This window comes from Lytechinus variegatus, chromosome 11 (genome assembly GCF_018143015.1).
Source record: "Lytechinus variegatus isolate NC3 chromosome 11, Lvar_3.0, whole genome shotgun sequence".
In the NCBI taxonomy this organism is placed as follows: Eukaryota; Metazoa; Echinodermata; class Echinoidea; order Temnopleuroida; family Toxopneustidae; genus Lytechinus; species Lytechinus variegatus.
The window spans coordinates 9,284,211-9,298,793 of NC_054750.1; the positions used below are offsets into that span (position 1 = coordinate 9,284,211).

The 14,583-nt window shown below is 35.1% G+C and overlaps 1 protein-coding gene across 2 annotated transcripts; it reads left to right on the forward strand.

Annotated features, from left to right (window-relative positions):
- Positions 1-252: 252 nt before the first annotated feature.
- LOC121424314 (mediator of RNA polymerase II transcription subunit 26-like) lies at positions 253-8,222 on the forward strand. Of its 2 annotated transcripts, none has more exons than XM_041619947.1 (3): positions 253-578; positions 4,548-4,622; positions 6,182-8,222. In XM_041619947.1, the coding sequence occupies exons 1-3, from the start codon at positions 570-572 to the stop codon at positions 7,571-7,573; spliced, it is 1,476 nt and encodes a 491-aa protein (XP_041475881.1). In that variant the 5' UTR covers positions 253-569; the 3' UTR covers positions 7,574-8,222. The 2 variants fall into 2 exon arrangements, with proteins under 2 accessions (XP_041475881.1, XP_041475880.1); XM_041619946.1 differs by lacking the exon at positions 253-578 and adding an exon at positions 602-817.
- The last annotated feature ends 6,361 nt before the right edge of the window (positions 8,223-14,583 follow it).

A 14,583-nucleotide genomic window follows, 5' to 3' on the forward strand; every position in this document is an offset into this window, starting at 1 on the left:
GTTTCTCCTGTGAAATTCAGTGTGTGGCGCCTAAATGTGACGTCATATCGCAAGTTCCTGCCGCGATTTCCCATAAATCACCGCGCTGATATGTGAAAGAAATATCCGCGATGTCTGGATACTGCTTTTCGAGCAGGAATACGGCACTAGGGCTCCGTTTGGCTGCTTAGAAATGGTCTAATGCCGCCAACCCCCGAGTCAGATAAAGGAGCTGCTGCTCAGTGCAATCGACAAAGATGAAAATGTAAGCATTCACTTTTCGTATTTTTATGAGGATTCCTCACATTTTGACTTTATTCGACAGTCTTTCATCCACTGATGCTTGCAATGATATTCCGCCATAGCCAGCCGCGTGCTAAAGACGATCATTTTTTTTGGAATAAATGTCGCAGATTTCGGCGAGAATTCGTCGCAAGTATTGCCTGTCAAAAGACGTCGCCATATTCAGATTGAAGCTTGACTTCTGTAGACAAAACTGGTATATATTCCAAGTTGACTTAAGGCAGATTTTAGGTCAAATTTAGCGTCAATTTGGATGTTGTCACGATTTTTTAGAACGGCGAAGGTCCATGTACACGGTAAGCTCGCCTGCCGCAGAATGAATTGTTGACCCATTCGGGGCCTATGAGAGGTCTCGCCGAGCGCATGCGCAAGACTAATGGGATCCCACGTCGGTGAATACATTCAATAGAGTTTTTCATTATGCAGCAGGAGAGTCGAACAACGCTGCTCGGGCTCCCAGCCACAGCGGCTTGATCAGTCGGAAATGAACCGCAGGTTTGGCAGTGTGGCACTCCGCTCCTTCGCCTTTCAGCTGGTGTGTATTTGAATACATAACATGTATGGCCATGCCCATTGCATGACTGGTACACATTCATGCCTGCTGTATGATGGCTTGGCTTGGCTTTTGCCAGCAATTAGTCAAGACTAACATATGTTCTATCAATATTTAATTAAGAAGATAAATTTTTACAAGTAAATTAACCTTTGCTTTGGAAGTTTTGGGGAAGAAAGGAAAGAGTAGGACTAGCTAGAGAGTGTGAAGAGATTCCAAGTTCCAACTTCAGTCAAGACAAGTCAGTGATACTATATTATAGGGTCTATTCTGATTCTGAAGATCTAGATCTAGAAATTTTCTTTTTATGAGTAGGATCTAGACATAAAAAAAGTCGATCTAAAAGACTAAATATAGTCTAGTCTAGAGATCGTGCACATTTATAGTAGATGGTGGAATTGGAACACTGTTCTAAGCTAAAGTCTTTAAAGGGATGGTCCAGCCTGAAATATCTATATCTTAATAAAGTAAAATTCACAAAGCAAAATGCTGAAAATTTCATCAAAATCGGATAACAAATAACAAAGTTATTGAATTTCAAAGTTTATCAATATTTTGTGAAAACAGTTATATGTGCATCACCATGGATATTCATTAGGTTTTTTTTTCTTATGTTATTACTGTACATGAAATCATAAAAGTTTCATTTTTCATATATGTGTAGATGATGCGTCTCCACTATGAGGAAATAAGTTGCAGCAATAAGTACTAATTAATGCACTTAATGAGTTGTCAATCCAATAGTTCTTGGTAGAAAATTTTTTAATAAACATAATTTCATATAATAAAATACAAAGAACAAGTGGGGATATGACATCAGCCAACCTAATGAATATTCATGGTGATGTGCATATTACTGTTTTCACAAAATATTGAAAAACTTAAAAATTCAATAACTTTGTTATTTGTTATCCGATTTTGATCAAATTTTCAGCATTTTGTTCTGTGAATTTTACTATATTTATTGAGATATAAATATTTCCAGCCTGGACCATCACTTTAAAGGCTTCCTCCGCTGTGTCTCTATTAGAGATTTATAAATCGTAACGTCTGTCGTCTGCTGCCTTTTGCATGTACCTAGATAGGATTCGTACCAATCGATGAATTCTTGATCTGATTATATATGTTGGCCATTTCATGAAATATTCCAGAATCCAATTACTGCAAGAAAGTTGGAAGATATATTCCTGGCCATAAGTTAAAAAAAAGAGAATCAAGAGCTTTTGCAAATTATTTTTTAATGCCTAGAAACTGACCTAGTAAACAGTTCAAATAGATGCTCAGATAAAGGAATTTGACCTTTTTTTAATTTCCTTGGGTTTTAATAGAAATATGGAATGAAAACGAAAAGAGGGATAGGAGGACAATGCAAGTAGTAATGCACAATGAGTATAACAAAGCACAAGATATAATATACAGGTAGGCCTAAAGCATGAGATGGGTAAAGAAGGCCAATTTTGTGAGATAAAAGGTAAACGATATGTCGGATGAAACAATATTTTGTGATCAAAATGAAATCATTCACACCCCAAATATGAGATTGATAAAACTTAATTGCATATTGCAGTTTGGATTTGTCCCAAAATTATTGCATTTCCAGATTTACCACTCATCCTTAATTACCCCCTTTTATAGTTTGGATTCAGACACCCTTATTTCTACTTTTATATCAGTTTTATGAAAGCATAGATCTTGATGAGGGATGCAAAACTAGACTTACAAAGTTTAAAGGGGAAGTCTACCCCAACAAAGTGCTGATAAAGGGGGGGGGGGGGTAAACAAAATTGATTAACACTGAAAATTTCTTCAAAGCCAGATCTATGTAAATTTTCATTTCAATTTATTTAGAATTTCTGTATAAAAAAATATGATTGCTTTATGAATCAAGATGCAGGGCTTGACATTGACTTTAAATTTTGGTAGTCAATTGGCGGACCAAAAATGACTTATTTTCGATTTTGGTGGACTCAACACACAATTTAAGTGTGGTCCACATTAAAAAAAATAAAATTGAGCCTACAGATGATATTTTTCATTGCTTTTTAGCTCCTGGTACCTGCTTGAGTACCCACCTTAGACTGCATTGTTCCACTGCGGGTGACACTTTGTTTCATACAGTGGGTCAGTGGTTGGTGTTGTGTTGTGGGTGCTCAAGCATGCTGACAAGGTATATTTATTTTATTGATATATTTATTATTTTGATGTATTTATAGTTGTGATTATTTTTGTTTGCACTTTCTGTTAATAAGATTCTGAGGACAATTTTCGTGTTTTTGATCATTGAACACGACAATAAAATAATTGAATTTAATTGAATTTAATTTACATTTTTGAAGGTATTAAATCAATTGCATGTTGCTAGAACTTACATGTATTAAAGGGTGTTCATACATGTAATTTGATTTTTGTTCATTTTTATTCTCTCGCCTGCATAGCATAGTGAGAATATAGGCACCGCTTCTCTGTCGACGGCTGCATTGTCAACATTGAATTTTTTAACGAGGTCAAGTTTTTGAAAGCTCATCATGAAATGTGTTGTTTTTGGTAATCAAATAAAACTGATCATTTTGCATGTGTTTCAGGTCGCATTTATAACCAAGGTCAGAGGTCATTTAGGATCAATGAACTTTGACTATGCTTCCTTTGGGGTATCAACATCGAAACAGTATTAAGGTTGAGATTTTGAAATGCCATTATACATGTAACTTCAAAAGTATATTATTGATCTAGATTGAGAGTTTTGTGGTATCAAACATGTAGGTTAGTCTTGAAAAGGACAGTTGGTTTGTCTTTCTAATAATAGCTCTGAAAAGATTTTTTAGTTTCAAGCACATAAGCTTTGCTCTTCATCAGAGCAATCCTTAGTCACAGAAAAACAGAAAATATTGAGGGGGGTTGATTCAACAACCACCCCCCCCCCTGGCATTTTTTTAGGGTTAAAAGTATATTATGGACTTGTGTCATGAGGACATAAATGTAAGTGTAGTTAAGTATTACTGATTGTTTTGTTTTCAAGTGACACAAATTTCATGGCAATAGTCCCACCTCTTTCAAAACAAGAATTGCATACAGAAAAATTAGAAAAAGTGTAACAAACATACTTTTTTGTTGGGCGAGTTGCCCATATGGATTGTGGTTGTAGGTTTTGTAAAGAGTACCGAAATGTGACGTCATCAATCTTCACTTTTTGCATTTCATTTTTTTCATATACCATATTTTGGTAGAGCATGATGAAAAACCCCCACAACCCAAATTTTGTGGGAATCGGTCCATGGGGCCCCAAGATATGACCTCATGAATTGAATATATAATTAGCCCCATTGAATTCAATATATGATTGGTTCTAAATAATAATGTCAGGAACCAGGCCAATGATACATTAACTTCAATTGGGCTAATTATGTATTCATGAGGTCATATCTCAGGCCCCCATGCACCGATTCTCACCAGATTTTGGAAGTGGGTGTTTTTCATCATGCTCTACCAGAATATAGTATCTACATGTAAACGCTAAAATGCAAAAAAAAAAGTTTATTGTGACGTCATCACTTCGGTACTCTGTACATGAACAGTTGTGTTCACAGTGCAGCTCGACTATTTAGTACGGGTCCACAGAGCAATTTCTTGACTCATGATGATTATGAGTACTAATTTTCAATTTAAAAATTATTTTGGGTTATCTCCTTTTTTCTGATCTTTTTTTTAAATGCAGATTGTTGACATGGGCAGTGTTACAAAAGCAATCTCTCTTTTGGAGAGCAATCCAATCACCAAAGATGCTCTGGAGGTAAGTTCCTTCTGGATTTATGCAAAGGAGAAACTATATAAAGGCAAAACTTGCTAGTATGTACTATAAAATACACAAACTTTACAAATGTATCAATTTAATTTTCCTTTTACTGACAAGTTTTTCTGAGGTAACATTTACCAGAGTTACTGCTGATTAGCCAATTAGAACCAAGGATTTCTCTATATTTTTCAATTGAGACTTGAGAGAAAGAAGATATGCTGAAAACCTTTATATATTTTATATTAAAGGTCAAGTCCACCCCCAAAAATGTTAATTTGACTAAATAGAGAAAAATCAAACTAGTATAACAATGAAAATTTCATCGAAATCGGATGTAAAATAAGAAAGTTATGACATTTATAACGTCATAAGATAAGTTTCGCTTATTTTTCACAAAACACAACTCAGCGACATTCAAATGAGACAGATGATGTCCCTCACTATTTCTTTTTATTGTTTGAATTATACAATATTTCATTTTTTACAGATTTGACAATAAGGACCAACTTAAAGATAAATTCCATTATTGGTAACAATCTCAAAATGACTTTTTACAGAATCTAATATAATGACCACCCAAGTGTCTGTATGAATAAAGAATATGTGCCAAAGGATTCTGGAATAAATTGTGTAATTGCTGAGAAATAAGCAAAATAAGCGCGGATTCGGTCACTTCCGTCGGGTCTTTATTCCAGCAATAATAATACACTGTCCCACGTGTGCCTATCTCTGTTGGTGATCTTCAGTGTGAACATTTTTCAGCGTAGATTTCAAGATTTCACAAAGTTCAGTTTATGTAACTGTACCAGATCTAGATCCTCGATGATATATGACAGTTAAGCCTGGTTTTACAGACTTTCTCATGAAATCAGTGTTAACTGCAACTACTGGCATTTCTCTTGAACTGAACCATATATTATTTAAACAATGGTAATTCCACATGTTCAGGGTGTAACTGATATTTGTTTGACTTGACATTGAGGAGAAAATCAGAATATTTCATAATTCATAATATAGTAAAATACGGTACTAAAGAGAGTGGATGACGTCATCAGTTTCCTCATTTGCATACCGATCAGGATGTGCATGTAATTGTTTTGTTAAATAGGCGAAACTTAAATGTCGTAACTTTCTTATTTTACATCTAATTTTCGATTAAATTTTCAGTATTTTTCTTATTGGATTTTACTCTTTTTGTTCAAATCAACTTTTTGTTGGGTGGACTTGACCTTTAAGGCAGCAATAAGCACTGGAGGCATATTTTCCAAATGTAATTTAATTATTGTGCTAATGGCGTTCCACAAGAATAGATGATGATAAATCATTTTGAAATTTTGATAGAATTACTCATTCTACAAGCAATATTTGGAATTTGGCACACCTACATTGATCACTCTTGCAGTGAATCTATGCTACATGTAAGATATTTTGTTTTTGGAATGTGATAGAAAAAATGTCACCACCATAATAAAAGTATTCATCTCATAACTTTACCCAGTACCAAGTCCTTTTAAAACTTAGAATATATCATTCTCTTATTTTTTCTTTGTCTTTAGGAAACAAGACTCGGAAGGCTTGTCCAAATTGTACGTAAGAAGGCTACAACAAGTAATCTCAAGAAACGATGCACAGCTCTGATAAAGCAATGGCAGTCTCAGTTCCTTCCACCAAGTGCAGTCAAGCCTTCAAGAACAGAGTCTCCTGTACCAAATCAACAGGAGGCCAAAGGTCAGGAAGGGTCATCGACCTCCGATGGACAGAAACCAAAGCCTACAAAGCAGACAGTAAATGCCACCCCTGTGGATAAAAATAAAAGTGAAAATCTGCGAAGGAGAAAAAGACAGCCCGAAAACTCACCATCCATTTCCCCTTCATCACAGGCTCCCCCTTCTAAAAGGTTAATATCATCTCAAGGGCAATCTCCTCTATTGCAAGGTGAGGGAAATGGACAAGATGACTCTGGTCTCAATGGAATGTCTTCAAAGAAAGTGTCAGAACCTGGGAGAAAAAATATCAAAGATTCAGTTAAAACTGCTTCTCCTAAGACCAGTGCTCCTTCACCTAAGCCTAAACTCAGCATTAACAAAGACAAAGGTTCACTGAAGAAATTAAAGTCGGAGAGGTCTGCCTCTCCCAAACCTAGCCCAAAGGATTCATCATTAAATTCAGTATCTCCTTCACTGCAGCGCAAATCAGAGAAACATGTGAAATTGAAGGGAGTATCACCTAGTGTTGCAAAGGTACAGTCTGACAAGCCGGGGAAAGTTTCACCAGTTCCTCGTTGTGTAGCCATCGGAAAGAAGAGAAGTTCTTCCCATGAACAATCTCCTAGACCAGTGAACGATTCATCTTCTTCCACTTCACCAGCTGTTACATCTGGACCTTCTCTGAAATCCACAGGTATTTTCTCAACAGACTGGGACTCTGCTGGTTTCTGCTTCGGAGAAAGTGGTGGGGAATCCTCCCGGAGTGCAACTCCCCAGGATGTGTGCAACACCCCTAGTTCTTTGAAGCCTTCCTCAATTTTTGATTTAGATTTTACTGATCCTGTTTCATCTCAAGTGTCAAACAGCAGCCTGTTTGACAGACCAACATCACCATCAAGCTTTGTTGAGGAGCGACCTTTGACACCAATAATTAATGCATTTAGTGAAGAATTTCCTGAGAGGACAGAATATAGTCATCCTCCGTTTGACCCTCCGGAAGAGGACGAAGATGAAAAGGAGGAGACAATGGTTAATGTGATGGAAACCCTTGAAGATGAACCCATGAGTCCTCAGTGCCCTGTGCTTGAGGGTGATATAGATCGCATTCACAATGAGGAGTGGGAGGGGGTGAATGGTTGTTACAACGATACAGGTGAATGGTTCGACTGGATGCAGTGCCTGACTGTAAATACAGATGAGGAAAATTCTATACAAATTCTACCGTATGTATGTATTGATTAGCGAAATATGGATGTTTATTGTAAGTTATTTTCATATGAATTGAGAGAGTGAACCATTTTCCTAATTTCCTTTATTTCTCCATTTTCTTGTTTTTCCCAGGTCAGATATTTTCTTGGTGCAAATACAAGGGAACCTAGGAAAGTGAAATTGAAGTGTATTTATTCGTTGGAAAATTGTATTGGACAGAAGATACAGACTTGAATTGACAGTTACAGTTCTTAAATTTTTTTAGAACCTAAAAACAGCAAATGTCCTTAAATTTGACTTGACTGATATAAGTTATGCTCAGGTGGAATACTTTTTGTAGGTTGATAGAATACATCACTTTGCTAAAGAGTTAACATCTGTAAAACAGGGTAATATTTTCTGTATTTGGGGCTTTTTTAAATATTTTTTTTTACCAGGAATGATCTAGACTGCCTCCTTCATGCGAAGAACTACTTTGTTACATTCATTGTCTTATGGTATGAATTTGAAAGATGCATTCGATTAATATACAAGGAGGGGAAATAAAATTGTCCCACTTTCATGTGAAGTTTAAAAAGTGTTTACATAGGTATTAGAAATTTACATTGATTTTATACCAAAAGGTCTGATCAGCAGCAGCATCAATCATCATAATCATCAACACCATCATTATTATCATCATCATAATCATCAACATTATGACATCCACTACACCATCACCATCATCACCAATTCAACATTATCATCATCACCATCATCGTTATCATCATCATCACCACCATCACCAATTCACCATCATCATTATCATCATAATCACCACCATCATGATTTATAAATTGATTTATCATTTGATCTATAGGGGATAGTTAAATTATTGAAATTTGTCTGAGGTCACTTGCAATACAGAGCTTTAGAGAAATGAAGTGGTGATATCACAATACCACAATATTTTAGAAATAGATACAATGTATATGTGCTTTATTTTTGTCTTTACTGGGATTTTTTTTTTAATTCACTGCAGCTTTCTTCACATCAAAAAACATAGAAAATGGGAAATTATAAAGTGAGTTTCTTAAAAATAAACATGTTCCTAATGATATGTGCCAAATTTTGCTTTTGATATTACTCGAGACAAGTTCTTAAGCAGACAGAATCTGCTAAGTATAGAATTTTTTTCTTTATTTTACATGTTATATGCACTTATGCAGGTCTACTTATTGTACAACGGTATTAACAAATTCTATAGAGTATGATTTCCTATTGAAATGTAATGATAATAGATGTACACCATGTGTAGATCCAAGCTCAATGTGCATGTAATGTATGCTATTGAATTGCAGTTTCATGACCATATTTCAAACTTTTCTAGTGTAAGTAGGTTCATGTATGTTTCTACAGTCAGCTCAGCCTTATACAATCTATAGAATGCAATGTAATGTATGAATGAAGGTACATGTAATCAATTTTATGACATGACATTGAATGAACAGACAAATGTTGTCTATTAAGAAAGTTATTATAAATTAAAGGCTAAATTTCTTTTACACCACTACATACATACATTTAATGACAGGGGCAACGACATATTAAAGCAACCTGCCATTGACAAATCATGGGGAAATTGAATCAGTACGAAATTAGAAAAGGCCAATTGACTTGCATAATATAATCCGACCGTCATGAGAGCCTATCGATTTAATGCAATAAAATTTCGGACAGCACAAATTTTACCGAACTTGTGATTACTATTTACTTTGGGTCGTCGCATTTCCAGTTTCCAACAATCCCAATTCCTAGACTCTTTGCAGGTCTCTTGATTGCTAAACCAAAATAAATATCCTCTGTGAAGTTAACATTTATCAAGTGAAAACGGGCAGTTTCATTCTGGTTAGTTAGTCTACTAACTATTGCTCTCCTATATAAGACCTCCCAGACATGCCATCGGAATCCCTTCTCTGTCCTGAGATTGGCCTTGAATTCCCCATGATTTGTCAATGGAAGGTCGCTTTAAAGGGGAAGTTCACCCTGAAGAAAACTTTGTTGTAAAAATATTTGAAAATATTGGTGAAGAATTTAGGAAAATCCGTCAAAGAGTAAGAAAGTTATTAAAGTTCGAAGTTTTGGATTTGTGATGTCATAAACGAGCAGCTGCCCCATGTGTTATGTAATATAAAATGCATGAATTTCAAATTTTGCATGGTTCCTGATGACTTGATTTTGTTTTCTATTCATGATCGGTGTGAAATGATTTGTCTATCGATATACATAAGGTACAGTGAAAAACCATTTTTAATTTTCTGAGAAAATGAAATTTCATTGATTTTTTACCATTCGCTATGTAGGAATGCTGCTCGCATATGACGTCACAAATCAAATAATTGAAATTCTAATAACTTTAATTATTTGATGAATTTTTCTTAAACCTTCGGCAATATTTTTTATTATTTTTCTGCTATTTTTACAATAAACTTTTTGTCAGGGTAAACTTCCCCTTTAAGAGATGATGTATGCTGATGTATTTATAAGTAAGGTTCGTAATAAACTCGGATGTTTTAAAAAGGTTGAAAATGATGCAAAAAGCAAATACTGTCTTTTTATTTCATAAAATGAATTGAGTTGAACATGTGACACAAGGATATGCATAAATATTTATCTTAGTTCTGATGATATCGTACATTTTGTATCCCCCTAATTGCTCTTGTTGGCATTATTTATTTTTGTAAAAAGAAAAGACATTGTGCTTGACTTTGAAAAGTATTTTGTTAGTCTGTATGATAGTCTGTTGGACAGAAGAGGTATTTTTGTACTACATTTATTGTGTGTGCATAATTATTTCAAAGTTTGTATTACATCAGCAAAACTAACATGTTATAGACCTGTATTAGGTACTAAAAGGTGTAAAAGAAATAGGATCATAAGCTGGAGTATTGATAACCTGACAGTGGCAAGGAAAATGTGGTTACAACTTGCTGATGAAGGTTGAATTATTGTTGGTTTCAAAGTTTGATCCCTCCTGCATAATGGCACACACTTTTCCTACAAACACAGTTCAGTTTAATGTTCTCCCATTGCCTACGAGTGAAATGTGCAGTAATGCATACATGTTATGCAGTTTTTTCTACATTATTAATTTAAAAAACTGCAAAGCAAGGCATACTGGAAAAAAAACAGTTTGCAGACTATGTAATTTCTGAGAATATATGCAAATGAGTTTATCAATTCTGTTTCATTTCTATATGAGAGTAATCACATGTACACTGTCAGATAATATGGGAAATCTGTCCTTTAATAGTACCCAATACATCAGAAATACACTCACCGTGTATTGTGTATATTGGGCTTCACCTTAAAAATTTGTCTTAACAACTGTAATGCAGTGATACCATTATTTGTCATTGAAAAAATCTAAGTTGTCCAAGTGTTACAGTTGCACTTCAAGTCCAAGACTTTGTCATAGATTTGACCAATCAACTTGCTTTATGGTGTTTTCAAAAGGGATAGTGTAAATACTTTCTGGATGACTAATTGTGACAATCCTGGCTTCCATACAATGAAGTTGATCTGAATCAATTGATTTTAAGTTAAAATTTTTAACTGTTATCTTTACATGTACTGGTACTTGGATGGGAAAATTTGAGTCAAAAGTTTGTGTTACATATATTGAATTGATAATGCCAAATATCTAAAATTCCTAAGTAAAATACATTCCTCTTGATGTGACATCAATGCATTAGAGATTTAGTGGTAGAGGAAATTAGTTATAATATTTTAGAATAATTGAATTACCTATTAGCAAAACAATGTGTAACATAACACACTTCATTTTGTTTGCATTGGTTTATACTCTAAGGATAATTTTTGGTCACTTTTAGAAAGAAGAAACCTTTAGGAATTGAAATGTTTGGATTCATGAATATTATTTCATGAAGTGTATTTGAAAGTTAAATAAAACTCATTCAATCAAGCTAGAGTCTATTAGATTTATTACACAATATTTTCAAAAATAAATATGTTGTTCTAATGTAATGAATGAGAAAAGTTTATTTTTAAGGAAGAAATATAGATGCATATGAAGTTTAAAAAAAAAAGATAGCTCTTTGAATGCTATTTATACATTTTTTGTGAAATCAATTACCCAAGTTTGTGGTCATATCTCATAGAGGCTAGTGTAAAGATGTTTTGGAAAGAAGTCGAAGTAAGGTCTTGTTAAGCACCGTCATCATACCGTAATGATATAATTATTTAAGAAATGATGCATATTCTTGTTAATGTTTACCTTAAAACCACCTCATCTTTGATATTGAACAATGAAAATATGTTGTCTTCAACAGTTTGATACATTGAACTATTATTTTATAAAGAAATCAAACTGACAATGACAAGACTTACAAATTTAGAAATATCTTCAAGGAATATATGGATATTAGTGTTTCCCTTGAGTATAAGCAATATGTATTTTGTTTGTGCCTTCTTTAGATAAATCATCCTTATATTATAAAAGCAAAAAGAGAATTGCCACAATTGTAACTAATTGAAATTGATTATGTGATTTTTTTATGATTAATTTTTAGAATGGAATGTGTTCATGTAATGTTTTTTCATTCTTTGCATGTTATGATTATTATTATTTTAAAAAAGGAAGGAGCACCAGGCCTGAATGTTGCATGTTAAATGAATGTGTGAAATACACTATTCTGCGAGTGGTATCCTCATATGATAAAAAAAAAATATGGCTCTAAAGAGCATTTTCTAATCATTTTGATTTTGGATCTTCATTATGAGAAAAATAATAAAGAGTGAAAAACATACAAAATATCTGTGTTTTCAGACTATGGTAAGTTTGATGCTTATGCTTTTTAATTATGACATTATTAATAGTGGCGGATCCTGGGGTGGGGGGGACATCCAGCCCATCCCCCTCCCCCACATTGAGAGCCATAACAAATGTAAATATGCTGTTTTTACGCAAGTGTGCCCCCTTTTAAAAGTTACAGCATATATTTTTATGGGAATATTTTGTCCATCTATCTTTTTTTTATATTTATTTCAATTTTTTCTCAGGAGAATGAGCCCCCCCCCCCTTGGAAAATCCTTTTACGGTTTTAGCCTTTGGCCAAGCCCACCAAAATCTTAATGGGGGGGGGGTAGAAAACCTACGGTGACACATTTTTTTCTCGGTTGAAAAAGGGCATCTCAGAGGTAGATTTCTCATACATACTCTTCATCCCTTTTTCTGCTTTACATTTTTTTACTGCTCTAAAAAATTGGGGGGCACTTGCCCCTGGGCTATGAAGTAGAATGAAGTGAAAGAATAAAAGATGAGGTTGAAGTGAGATGGGTCTTTCTTGGATGGAACGGGGGGGGGGGGGTTGTAATGTCCTTTCTTCATGTGATGATAAATGGTCATGTTGTAAAATGGTTTGTGGTGTTAGCAGTTTGTTAGTTATGAAATGCATAGATTAGATGGGGGCAGTAATATTGCCTATATGAAAACAGAGGTGAAAGTTTTGAAAAAATGAAAAAGAATGAAAATAAAGCCCAGACAGAGAAAACAATGATTGGACAAGAAACTTGACTGGGGAGTGTTTATTTTGACCAATTCTGACAAATGTGATGCAGCTGTCAGCCCTACTAAAATTGAATTATGTAGCAAACATACAATGTAATTACCATTTGCAAAAGTAATGGGACAAACCTTCATTCTGAAATGATTCAAAGAATAGCCATCTCATTCTTGCCCAAATGAAGCTGAGAAGTGGCATACCGATGTACATTCATCTTTTGTCTTCCACTGACAAAAAAAGTTGATTTTTCCCCCTCCACATTATAAGCTATATACTTAATTTCTTGCAGAAAAGGGGAATTTGGTTGGTTTTTGAAAGATAAATCCTATGATAAGAAATCTTTTAGCAGAATTCTGGCCGAGTTTAATCCAGTTTGCACGCTTGTCTGATAGTGAACACACGCCATGAAAGTGTACGATTGTCTGTTTACTTTGTTTATGTGGCCTCACCTGTTACAAAATGAGTTGCAATCAATCGCAGCTCTAACAATCATGTGCAACTTGATTTTCAACCAATCACCCGGGGGGGGGGGGCACTTACATTGACGAGTGGATACCATGCGCGACCAAAAAAAAAACACGTAAAAAGGATGTCTTTTTCACGATAGGGCACGTTACGTACGTAACGTGATAAGGTTGTCAAAAACCCGGGTCAAAAACACAAAAATAATGATAAAAGGGTATATCTATTTCGCTAGGAAAATTACGTGTTTTGGGTCGAATTTGCGGGGAACCAGAATTACAATGTTTTATAAAGGATGTCCTTTTTGCCGGTCCTTTTTGCCCCCAACATTTCGTGTTTAGAGTCCGTTTTGCGCGAGGTTTAGAATTAAGGTGGGGTCGTACTATGCCAAATAAGGTAAAGTCGACAACCGAAGGACCCGTAACAATAAAACATTCCTGTACTTGTTTAGGGGTTCATCTCAGGGAATATTTGCCAAGAGTATCGTTTTGTTTCCAATACTTGTTAAGGGTAGGGTTTCACACGCCAATACTTGTATGAGGGGTACATTTTCAGAATATGGAAATTACGTGTTTAGGGTGCTTTTCGAGACTTCATGGTCGCGCATGGTATCCACTCGTGAATGGAAGTGGCCCCCCCCCCCCCCCCCCCCCCACCAATCAACATCGCACATTTTGGACTTTCGATTGATTGATTGAAAAAAAAAACTGCATAGAATTATGAGAGGGTGGTATGTAAGGGAATATTTACAAAGGAGATTTTGATATCTACAAATTAAGAGAAAGGGTAAAAAGGGGGATGAAGGATGGAGAGGGGGAACACACTGCATCTAACTTTAAACGAAGGAAAGGCGCAATAGAAATATTACACTCAATTAATGAACCAGTACATTGCTTATCAGTTTGCAATGGTTATGTGCATGCATATTGCATACATAATTTACATGCGGCGAAACTGAGCCTGCTGTCCGTGTCGTCGCCTGCACTTGCCATGCATGCACGCCGGCCGTCCAACAAC

Bases quoted from the DNA above. Each gene is read 5' to 3' on its own strand.
- LOC121424314 (XM_041619946.1), top strand. From the start codon at position 767: ATGAACCGCAGGTTTGGCAGTGTGGCACTCCGCTCCTTCGCCTTTCAG. The intron at 818-4,547 runs GTGTGTATTTGA...TTTTAAATGCAG, and splicing joins GCTCCTTCGCCTTTCAGCTG to ATTGTTGACATGGGCAGTGT. The intron at 4,623-6,181 runs GTAAGTTCCTTC...CTTTGTCTTTAG, and splicing joins TCACCAAAGATGCTCTGGAG to GAAACAAGACTCGGAAGGCT.